The sequence below is a fragment of the Mandrillus leucophaeus genome, unplaced genomic scaffold (assembly GCF_000951045.1).
Source record: "Mandrillus leucophaeus isolate KB7577 unplaced genomic scaffold, Mleu.le_1.0 Scaffold108, whole genome shotgun sequence".
In the NCBI taxonomy this organism is placed as follows: Eukaryota; Metazoa; Chordata; class Mammalia; order Primates; family Cercopithecidae; genus Mandrillus; species Mandrillus leucophaeus.
Genome location: NW_012098987.1, coordinates 960,483 through 972,757, shown reverse-complemented (window position 1 = coordinate 972,757; position 12,275 = coordinate 960,483). Strand labels below are relative to the sequence as shown.

The window sequence follows — 12,275 nt, the reverse complement described above, 5'->3', positions numbered from 1 at the left end:
TGCCTCAGCCTCCCAAGTAGCTGGAACTACAGGCGCCCGCCACCGCGCCCAGCTAATTTTTTTGTATTTTTAGTAGAGACAGGGTTTCACCGTGTTAGCCGGGATGGTCTTGATCTCCTGACCTCGTGATCCACCCACCTCAGCCTCCCAAAGTGGTGGGATTACAGGCGTGAGCCACCGCACCCAGCCTCAGCCTTGTAAAACTCTTAAAGAGAGATGAAAAAGAAATTCTCTTTCTCAACATAGATATCAGGGAGAATCAAAAGGTTTTCAGTGAATTTTCCAAACTAAAATATCCTCACATCCTTCTTAACCTCCTTAATCTCTCCACTTGAATCATGGGTACACATAAGCTTTATGTGAAAGCATTGAAATGAGAAGGTAATATCAATTACCTTTGAGAGCAAATGCTAACTTTAGTGCCAGGCAATTTTTTAGTGTTTAAGGTGTAAAGTAAAAAACCATCACCATCCTTATCCTTCAAGAATTTCTAGTCTATTCTGTAAAAGAGGAAAGTAAATCATTTGTGACGGATACAAAGAGCATATACAGGGTCTTGTGGTAGCACAGGGAAAAGACAACTAATTGAAAAGGGTTTCAGAAAGGCTCTTGAGAGGGAGTAATGCTTGAGCCAGTTTGTAAGGTTACTAGACATAACCAGGCAAAGACAGGAAGCACAGAGGTGGTGGAAGTAAGGAATGACTGCTTATGGTCTTTATCCTTGGTCATCAGGCTTCCTCTGTCCATTGCAGCCATCTCACTTTATTGTTTCATTTCATAGCTGGTATCAAATCTGAAGGAAGAAAATACTTTGCTGAAGCAAGAAAAAGAAGCCCTCAATCACCGCATCGTGGAGCAGGCTAAGGAGATGACAGGTAAAGCTTACACGTGTACTACACGCCAACCAACCTCACACCAAAGTTGTATAAGTTACGGTGTTACTTGATGAGTTACACAACGTTATTTAGAGTTTAAATATTTTTAAAAGTTGAGGCTATCATCAGCAAATTTACAAAGTTCCAAGACGCAAGAGATCATGTATTTTGGTTGAATTAGTTGGTTGATAAACTTGTAAATCTGGTATCTCTAGGTACAAATGTGAACTCAGGTTCAGTCAGTGTCATAAGTAATTTTTTTTAAAAATTAAATTTGTTCTGCATGTACGATTCGTTAGTTAAGGCTTATAGGATTCCTAATGTTTTAGTAAGAATTTTTGAGCTAATATGTGTATATTTATGTGTGTGTGTGTGTGTGTGTATGTTGTCTTTTTTTTTGACTAAATCAATGGATGTTATTCTAAGATTCACCACTTTTTGCTATTAAACTAAAAAAACACTAATTTTTTAAATAGAGAACTAACCAGATATGGACATTTATTCTGTTTTCTGTTTGTGGGGTAGGTTAGAAAGGTGATAAATTAATAAGGAATCCACATATATATAAATACGGGGTAAGAAGATACAGATCTATACAGTAATTAGTGGTGGAAATGGAAGAGAAAAGATGGTTGGGAATGGGGATTTATTATATGAAAATAGTACATTTTCATATACATTCCGTTGATTACATTGGTATTCAAAAAAGGCAAATATGTTCTAAGATTTTACAATGAGATAACAAAACAATAATGGTATGTTATTAGTAATAGGGATATTGAGAAAAGAGTACACATTTATGAGGCAAATTAATGAGGCCAGTTGTTGGAGTGTTAAGTTTGAGATGTCAGTCAGGACCTCAACATGGAGGTGTTCAGAAAGCAAATCCAGATTAAAGATTAGAGAAAAAATAAGAAGGGAGCCTAAAGATACCCATTAAAACTGTGGTGGTAAGAGAGACTGCCTCACCTCTCCTAGTTGAAGGGGATAGTAGAGAGGAAAGAGAAGAAAACCTGGAATTAATGACCATACTAAGGGATGAGGTAAAGAAAAGGAGTCAGAAAATAAAATTAAGAGGTGAAGGAGAAAACAGAGCCCTGGAAAGAAGGCTGCTGGGAGGCAGCATGTAACAGAAGGATCCAGAATGATGAGAATCTTCTAGGAAAATATAAAATGTTATTTGAAAGTGAACTGTAAGAACAAAGAAATGTCAGTGAATTTGCCAAAGGAAAATTTTTTGGTAGCCTCAGAACAGCTTCTGCAAACTGGTGAGAATAAAAGGCAACTTGTAGAATGTTTTAGAGAGAAGAAATTCATTCATTCATGTACAAATTATTAAAGCCCTACTCTAGGGAAGCACTGTGGTGGGCACCAGGAAAGCAGCTGTGACAGGACACTTGTAGCCCTTGCCTCATGGTGCTCACAGAGAAAGCAGTGGTGAAGCTATAGAAGCAGGCAGGGCAGATTAAGATTTAACCTCAAAATGTATGGGTAAAATGGAGCAAAGTGGTAGGAAGCTTAATATTATAAATGTGACTGGTTGACTGATTGAGTTAAGACATATAGCTGAGATTTGAGGTTTTGTTACTTTACTTCATCTGCAGTCAAGGGCTAATCTCCAATTTCCAGATCATGTCCTAGCCAAAAACAAACCATAGCCACAGAGAGGGTGGAGGGGGTAGGTAAATAAAGAAGACAAGGTTTCCTCAGCAGCGCGTGGGGGATGACCAAGAAACACACAACACAGCTGGCCAGCCTGAGCATTTTATCTGGTTAGAAGCTGCAGAGTAATAGGACAGCATGGGAGGTTAAAGTCATAGAAAATGTAAGATAGAACCATGAGATGGTAAATGAAGAGAGACTCTGTAGAGTAGGACAGCTGGGTCCACTGAAAAGTTGCCATTCTCTTGAGAAATATCTCTGACTTTTGGAGAGAGTATACTACTTTGGGCGAAAGAATTTTATGAATAAAATACCACTGGAATAAAAATACATATAGTTTAGTTACTAGACAGTGACTAGTGGAAGTTTTTCAAGGATGTGCTGTAACCAGTGTATCAATTAGTGGAACTAAGGCCAGAGTATGGGCAATAACTCAGTAGGTGATTGTTAATATTAATAAATTATTTCATTTTTTGGTCATTTTTTCTTTACCTAAATTTTACTAAGACACTCTTCATGAATCACAGTGATACTAAAAGTAAAATTCCCTGCAGAGAAACTGGAAATCAGTATACATGTTTACACAATTGCATTTTCAAGGGGCCATCTTTGGTATGCATATCCTTTTTTTAATTTCAGAAACTATGGAGAAGAAGTTAGTAGAAGAAACAAAACAACTGGAGCTCGACCTTAATGATGAAAGACTGAGATATCAGAACCTTCTGAATGAGTTCAGTCGCCTAGAAGAACGATATGATGACCTCAAAGAAGAGATGACCCTTATGGTGGTGAGTCAAACACTTTTGCTTTTTTTAATGAAAAATTTTAAACATATACAAAAGTAAATAGAATAGTAGAATGAACCTCCATATCTTCCGTGTGCCTACCACCCAATTCCAGAATGTTCAACACATATTCACCTCCCGTTCCATCTCCCCAACCCGCTGCATCCAATGGATTGGATTATTTTAAAGCAAATCTCAGAAATAATATAATTTTATGCACAAGTACTTCAGTAAAGTCAAACACTTTAAAGACTGGGCTAAATGATAGTATAAAGTCAGTACAGTTGAATTTTTGTTTTTGTTTTTGTTTTGAGACGGAGTCTCGCTCTGCCATCAAGTGGAGTACAGTGGCGCAATCTCGGCTCACTGCAACCTCTGCCTCGCAGGTTCAATTGATTCTCCTGCCTCAGCCTCCTGAGTAGCTAGCTGGGACTACAGGCACCCACTGCCATGCCTGGCTAATTTTTTGTATTTTTAGTAGAGACGAGGTTTCACCATGTTGGCCAGGATTGTCTCGATCTCCTGACCTAGTGATCCACCCGCCTTGGCCACCTCCCAAAATGCTGGGATTACAGGCATGAGCCACTGCGCCCAGTCAGTTGGACTTTGTTTCATATATTGAATGGCCTAATGAAACATTTACATGTAGACTGATTTTGATTATAATTTCGAAGACATATTCCTATGAAAAGAAAATTCAGACTCCATTTATAATGAATTATCTATTTCAAGGACTCTTCTGCATTTACCAATGTACCTTTCATACTTGTAATAATTCTGCACATCCTCCCTATTCCACATATCCTGCTATCAGAAAACAAAGAGTTCCCAAGTTCTCTTGCTGCCTACGAGTACCAGCCTTAAAGGTAACCTAATTATACAAATGACCAGAAATACTTTGAAATATCTCATAAAAAGCCAGATAATTCAGTATCTGTGGAGCAGAGTATTTGCTTCAAATTTTGCTTCTATCTGGACCTACTGACAAAGTTCATTACAATATGACACTTAAAAAGTCAAAATAAAAGAGATTATGTAATACGAAAGATAGGCTCTCATCACCTTGCAGATGAGAAAATCCTGTCTAAAAGAGACTAAAAAACTAATATAAATCCCACATTGGACCATTATTTCAACCCTCACTACTCTGATTTATGTGTGACAAAGAGAAATTAGAAGTAGATGCAAGTCACCATTATAACTGTTCTTATAATTGACAAATCTAAAGACCCTTGTTAAGCTTCATCTTCCTTGATCACCATGCTCCCCTTGGTCCCATTGAAACCTTTCTTCCTTCACATTCTGTAATTCTTAGCTTTCTCTAGACTTCTTTTCTTCTTTTTCAGTGTTTATGTTCCCCAGTTCCATTCTTTGGTATATTTTTGTTCACTGTATTTATTAGGTGACCTTGCCAACATTTATGGTTAATCTCTGTTTCAGTTATGGTTAGAGCTAAACTTTATAACCTATAGGTAGGTGTTTCTGAGACCCCTTAGTTATTTGGGATGTTAATAAGTGGCATTGGAGAAGAAATTCTGAGGTAAAATAAATGTAATCTACCAGGTTAAACAGAGATAAACAGATGTCTTTTCTGCAGAATTTCTTGGATTCTTTAATAGTGCATGCAATATGAATTTCAGAAAATAAAATGAGAGAAGCAGGTACCATACATGTATCCCTCTCTGAGCATATTCCAGAGACATCCATCTGTGAGGAGGTCATGGGTCTCTTTAGTCAAGGAGGTGGCCATTTCTAGAAGGGCCCTCCAGTGACGCCATCCTCCAGCAGCTTGACACAGCTCCTCCTTTCTTCTAAGCAAGTCTGCCTGCTCTCCATCTGTTCCCAGCAGTGCTCTAGGGGTAGTTTTAGTTGCTGAATTTCTTTTTTCTCAGTCGTGTGTCCTCTCCATTGTGTATGCCTGTGACTCACTGTCATTCCTCTTGGGAGACAAAATGGTCAGAGGAAGGGAAAAGGAGAAAGCAGAGGAAGGGAGATAAGAGCTCGCTTGCTTTCCACTCATCTCTTCACTAGATCTCATTTCCTAGCTCCAGATGTAGTCCAGATCACAGGTTTTGCAGAAAATATTTGCCCAGAATTGCAGAGAATAAAAAACTTGATCTTATAACCCAAGACAATTAAAATATTAGCGACAATATCTTATTTTAATGTTTAGGTACAACTGAACAGCTAACAGATGAGTACTTGACTAATATTAGACTGACACTCTTCTGGAAATGGCATTCTCACTGCTTCTATCCAGAGCTAATGAAGCATTTGGTCATAAACAGAGTTGTCATATGAATGGAGGAAACTCTAGGGAGGGGACTTGATAAGCTGCCTCCAGCGCTTCCCATAACCTATGTGATACATGGGCCAAAGAACACTAGTAAGCTAATAGTGTCACTTATTACCAGCCTCTAGAGTTGTTGGCCCTAGTACAAGAAGTGTTGTAGCATTTTTCTCCAAGAACATTGGTTTGTCCAGACAATACAGGGGCAGAGGCAATGAGGAAGGACCAATCCAGGGCTAAGGAGTTTCAAGCCAATGAAGAAAAGCTGATGAGGCATGGGATACAGGCTTATGAAGTGTTTAAAGGTAAATTAATTCCAGAGAGTGGAGGGAAACCAGCATGTCAATCGTGGGGTCATTAGTCTTGGCAAAGGGAATAAAACAGGTTCTGGAAAAGAAGGAATCATGGGAGAAATCAGGAGCAGAAGAGGAGGGAGGTGCAGATCTTGAAGGAGAACATATTGATCCAGTCAAATATATATCCTTGTAGTTGAAAAACATATAAACAGGGGAGCAAAATCCTAAAAACAGAGAACTGAAAAGTTACCAACAAGAAAGTTGTTGAATCACTGCAGTCCCCTAACAATCACGGCAGCAGCAGTTAACATTCATTGAATGCTTTTTATGCCACACCAGACTGTTTACTTGCACACTCTTATTTAATCCTCACACAGACCCTATGAGATAGAAATTACTACCCTTTTTTTCCTGATGATGAAACTGAGGCCTAGAAAAGTTGAGTAAGGGACAAGTAAGTGGAAGAGCTGGTATTCCTGCCTAGCTCTGTCTCCTTTCAGACCCAGAGCACTTAACCACTGCCCTGTATCCAAAAGTTACATTAAATAGCAACAAGCAGTGTTGCTTCTATTAATGTCTTAAGGTATTCCTTGTATAATGATAGATATATGTGGGAAGACAGGGATCTCTCTCATTTTTAATAAGCTTATTAAAAATCTTTGTCCTGGTGTTTATCTGGACTACCTATTTTTCTTAGTGATACAACCAGTTTATTAAATAAATGCCATTCATACAACTGTGGTCTTGGGCTGGAAATTTTAAGTAAGAGTGCCTGTGTCTGTAAACAGACAGTGAATTTGAGTGCCTTGGACTTCATCTGTGATGATTATCCCCTTTAGTGTGCACCCCAGCTTCTGGATTGTTTCAGAGGTGCTGGTGTTCTTGGATCTTCCCTTCGCTTTGCAGTACAGGTTGGGCTGGCCTGGGAGACTTTTAAGTCTCTGGATGAGTCTTCTCTCCATAAGCCTGGGTGTAGGAAGGGAAGAGACAAAGAAGCTCTTTGTGGCTTCCAGCTCTTTTCCAGCAGCTGGGGAAAGGTACAAAGAAAACTGGACAGATGAGAAAGCTCTCGGAGGCCTTTCTGAAGCCCTCAGGACTGTAACATTGAAAGCTTAAGGCCACTGGATCTTTCCATCTCTCCTGCTGGGGACATGCTAAGAGCCCAGCCTTTTAATTCCTTCTTCCCTCAGGTTATTCTCTAACCCCTTCTCCTACAGGAGGGAAGGATGTGTCATTGCTAAACTTTTCTATTCCCCATGAGCTTTCTGAACACTAATTTCCTAGGTATTACATGTCATAAAAATGCCACCCGGATGTCCTGAGGTAATAACCGAGGGCTCTTCGGAGGATTACTAGAGCGGCTTTCTTACCTCCCCTGTACTGTCCATCCTGCCCACTGCTCACTCCAAAGATTTAACTGCACGTATTAAAGTGACAGAAATTAGAGCTGCCTGTGTGAACTCCTTCATCTTTCCTTTAAACCATTTTTGCCTAATTACCATGCAGTAAAATGACTGTGCATGCCATTTCAATATATTTTATGAGGTTTTTGATAAGTTTTATTTGATTACAGCACTAAAGTCAGTGCTTGGAAGCTTTACCCAGTGCTTCACTGAGCACTGCTTCACCCAGTGTGACTGACCGCTCAAAGTTTTCAACACCCAAAGGGTACTCCACTAATAATCACAAGTGATTTTTATTTGGGCATTTGGATTTGCAGCTGTTCCTGTCATGTCATGCCAGTGTACCTTTTTCTTTGAAGAGGTGACCTTTTTGTAATTATATGGTCAAAACAATATGGAACAGATCACTTGGGCACCAATACAAGTCAGGCAGTAGGGATAAGAACCAAGTCAAGGTGGATGCTGTCTTAACTATGCCTAGACTAATTATGTTGTGTTAATTATACCTGGGTTATTTGCCTTGCAGCATGTGCCTAAGCCTGGACACAGGAGGACAGACTCCACCCACAGCAGCAACGAATCTGAATATACCTTTAGCTCTGAAATTGCAGAAATGGAAGACATTCCATCGAGGACAGAGGTACAGTTTAGACTGAAAGTAGGATGTGAGCATGCTGTTGTTAACAAGGAACATTTCCATTGCAGAGCAGACTCCAATTGGCCATAAACGTAGTATTTGTTTGAATCATTTATTCTTCATAAGTGACTTGTAGATACAAACTTATCTTATTTACCTTTTTGTACACTTAAGTGCTATGTACATACATACCTATTGCATATTTTTTTGTCAATACAAATTTTAATTTTAATTTTTAATGCAATTTTGATGGTGAGATTTTATTTTTGTAATTCTCTTTTACCCCTAACATGGTGTGTATACAGGATTTTATTTCAGACTGAGGTAAATTATTTTATTTTATTTATTTATTTATTTATTTATTTATTTATTTATTATTTACTTTATATCTATAGACCACTGCTGTAGACAGAGGTAAATTATTTTTCAAGTAAGCCCTTTGTCCTTGAATATCATATACACTGGCGCCCCAGAGTTTAGCAAAACTGCTGCCTCTGTTTTTTGCCAGTTTTTACCAATGTAACTTTCTTCTACAAAATGCATGGAAAATAGTTTAGAAATCTGCTTTAATGTTTTGTGTTATGTTGTATGAAACCAAAATGATGTATTACTGTAACTCCAAGAGTATAGTGACTTCTAGTTAGATTATTCCCAACCAATTCTAAGATCTTTTTAAATATGATATAGTTTCAATAATGGATAATTCAGATACAACCGTACTATTTTTATATTATATTCTTTGAAAATGACCAAATCAGAAATAGACTGCTTCTGGCAGAATAGCTAGAGAAATTGAGCGATTCTTTCCTTTCTTGTCTCAGTTCTACTTAAGAATGAAGTTTCTGCCATCTCATTCTGTTTTGAAGAAAAATGTTATATAGTTGGAATGTCATATCATTGGAATCATACATACAAGAAGGCTAAGGAATTTGTCCAAGTTCACAGCTTATCAATGGTAGATCCAGCATACTAACTGAGGCTTGTCTCTTTAGAATTCATGTTCTTAAGCCATTGTATTCTACTGACTTCCATCCAGGGATTCTACACTGCAAGTCTCCAAATCCCTTTTCTATCTATAGCTAACATTGGCTGGGCCCATGGATATAACAGTATGGCCAGTATATAGCAGGATAGAGGTTTTTCCAGTTATCTATTGCTATGTAATAATTGATCTCAAATTTTAAAAAACAGTTATTTATTATTTTTTATTTATTATTAATTAATTTATTATTACTCATAATTCTGTGGGATTTGACTGAGGAGTTCTTCTGCTCCATGTGGTGGTGGTCAGAGTGCCTCATGTAGCTGCATTCTGTAGGGTGCTTGCTTCTCTTCCCTGGGCCTCTCCATGTAGCCTCTCTTCAGCAGCAGGTAGGTGGGTTCTAAGAGTGAGAGGCTAAAAGATACCAGGCCTCTTAGAGCTAGGCCCAGAACTGGCCCAGTGTTAGTTCTGCCACATTCTGGTCAAAGAAAATCACAAGGCCAGCCCAGATTCAAGGCAAAGAGGATAGATTCCATCTCTTGTTGGGAGGAAAGACTTGTATGTTGAGAAGAATCATTGGTGTCATCATACCACAAAGTTAGACTTTGAAGACTTCAAAATTAGGACTTCTGAGCCTTCGATAGATAGGAAGGTTTTAGGATTCCATCCTGTTGATCTCAGTGGGAGTTCTCACTTGCAATAGTCGGAGGGAAGTACATTTACAAACTGCCCAGTCCAGTGTAGTACCACTTTAGCAGCTCCTGCTGGTAAGGGGAAGCCATAATAAAAAAGGTGTGCTCACTGGAAACCAGTCTGTAGCTCTCTGGAGAATTCCCCTGCTGGCCCCACTTGTTTTGCAGCCCTCCTGCGCTTGCAGATCTTCACAGGCTGGGTTGATGTTGCTTTGGAACCAGTGCTCCTCCTGCTTGGTGTGCACCTCTTCTAGGAGCCGTTGACTGATGATCCCTGTTCTGCTTCTGCTCTCAAGCTTTCTCACACCTTTCACATCTGGGGAAGGGTCACCAGAACTTTCTCAGCTATCATTAGGAGTTATTTCAGAATGACTGCCAGGCCTGTAATGGTGGTAATTTTGTGACTACATTCAGTTATTTTGATTTTCCTCAGATGAGAGACTAGTGTTATTTTTTAGGTCAGTTAAAGAGCTTCGCTGTCTTAGAAAAGCCCTGGGTGACAAAGTCCTTACTAAGGCAAGAAAGCGAAACAAAACCTCAGAAACTTCTCTGTGACAGATGGCCCAATCTTCCATCTTGTTCATGGGGTATAGCGAGGACATCTCTTTAGTTAGACGTGTCATCAGGGCTCAGAATGGGCACCATCGGGAGCACCCTTAAATAATTACCAATATTTTTGCCTTAAGTCATTTTGCATTTTTCACATGTAATCTTTTGTGATCTTCTATCTTCTATTTTAATACTCGTATCCACAGAATTTTGCTCTTGTCCAGCAATCAACTAGTTGTTTATGTAGTATTAACCGATGTCTGAAGAGTTACCCCATCACATTTTTTTCTTTTCATTTTTTTTTTTTTTGCTACTTCTAGTTGTCAAAACACCATCCCATTTTAATAAGAGGCTTCCTTTTAAACAAAAAGTGCCCATTCAAGGCTCAAAGGAATGATTTCCAAATGATATTTTAGGTATAATGAATGAAATATTACATTCATTTCTGAAACGAAAGGTTCTATGACAGTGTAAGAAAAGATGAAATAATTTAAAATTTCAGGGACATGTACATCATTCATAATGAACAAACATTAAAATATATAATATGGAATGTTTAAATTGTAAATAAGCATCAATGTAAATATTTTATGCTTAATTTTTATGGGGGACATATAGAAAAGAATTTTTATACGAATGAAATTCTATAGTGATTTCATGTTGTGGCAAGATGTTATATCTGTTCTGCTAAGTCAGGACAGACTTTATTATAAAGATTATATACCTAAACTTTTTCTAATTGTTGAGTATTACAAAGTAGGCAGAAAGAAAAAGTTCAGGTGTAATTAATTTGTGGACAAATGACTTTGACAGCCTGTAAATGCCTACTTCTTTGTTCAGTTGATTCTTCTTGGGTTGTTTTTAGAACTGGAATAACACTTAACACTACTCTGAATTCACAAAAGACCAAAGGTAGCTAATGAATATACAATTCCTGAAAATAAAAATTATTCCGTCTCTTCAAAAGTCAAAGAAGGCCAGGCACAGTGGCTCATGCCTGTAATCCCAGCACTTTGGGAGACCCAGGCCAGTGGATCACCTGAGGTCAGGAGTTCGAGACGAGCCTAGCCAACATGGCGAAACCCTGTCTCTACTAAAAATACAAAAAATTAACCAAGTGTGGTGGCAGGTGCCTGTAATCCCAGCTACTCAGGAGACTGAGGCAGGAGAATTGCTTGAACCCAGGAGGTGGAGGTTGCAGTGAGCCGAGATTGCACCACTGCATGCCAGCCTGGGCAACAAGAGCAAAACTCCGTCCAAGAAAAAAAAAGTCAAAGAAATGCAAATTAAATCAACAACAAAGTTCCACTTTTGGTCTATTAACTGAGCTAAATTTTTTTTTTAATTATAACAGTCACTACTGTTCAAGGCAAGGTGGTGGTTACTGATAGAAGTGTAAATTGGCCAATTTGATGGACTTTTAAGAAGTTAATATTTAGATATTTGTATACTGGAGTGTTTATTTTAGTAATATTCCAATAGCAAAAAATTAGAAACAACTTCAACACCCATCAGTAAAATAATAGCTAAGCAAATGGTGACACACCTGACTGTATATTTAAATATCATAAATTTGGGAAACAATGCAATGTCAAGTTTAAAAGATCATATAAAATTATAATGACAATATTATTCTAATTCTTTAAATCTATAGATGCATAGAGAAAAAGACTAAGAAAAAATTATAGTTTTTCTGTGGAGATAGGATTATGGTGTGTTTTTCTTCTTTGAACTTTTCTTATTTCCTAAATTTTCTGTAAAAGCTTATTCTGCTCTCATATCAGAAAAGCAAAAGTAAATATTCTCTTTTTAAACAATTGGGTAGATTTGCCAATCATTTAATAATTATACATTGACTGTTTAGTTAAATAGATGATTGCTGCCATTCTCTTGCTCCTCCATCCTCACTTCTGTCTCTCTAACAAAGGGACTCTTTATCTTCTACTACATTAATTCTAATAGTACAATTATTTCTCTTCTTACCTCATTAAAAATTAAAACCTTAAGTAAACATGTTAAAACAATTATGGCACCCACAACTTCCATGATGATGGTTAGTTGTTTCCATTATTTTTAAGCTTTAATTAGTGTACCTTTATTTATC

General features: G+C 37.9%; 1 protein-coding gene across 5 annotated transcripts in view; it reads left to right on the top strand.

Annotated features, from left to right (window-relative positions):
- Positions 1-12,275, top strand: part of MYO5A (myosin VA (heavy chain 12, myoxin)) — a 141,441-nt gene that overhangs the window by 74,101 nt on the left and 55,065 nt on the right. For all 5 annotated transcript variants that reach the window (XM_011986343.1, XM_011986338.1, XM_011986329.1 and 2 more), the window contains exons 22-24: positions 782-875; positions 3,177-3,325; positions 7,838-7,951. In XM_011986343.1, the coding sequence (XP_011841733.1) occupies positions 782-875; positions 3,177-3,325; positions 7,838-7,951 (357 nt within the window). The remainder of the gene's footprint in view (positions 1-781; positions 876-3,176; positions 3,326-7,837; positions 7,952-12,275) is intronic.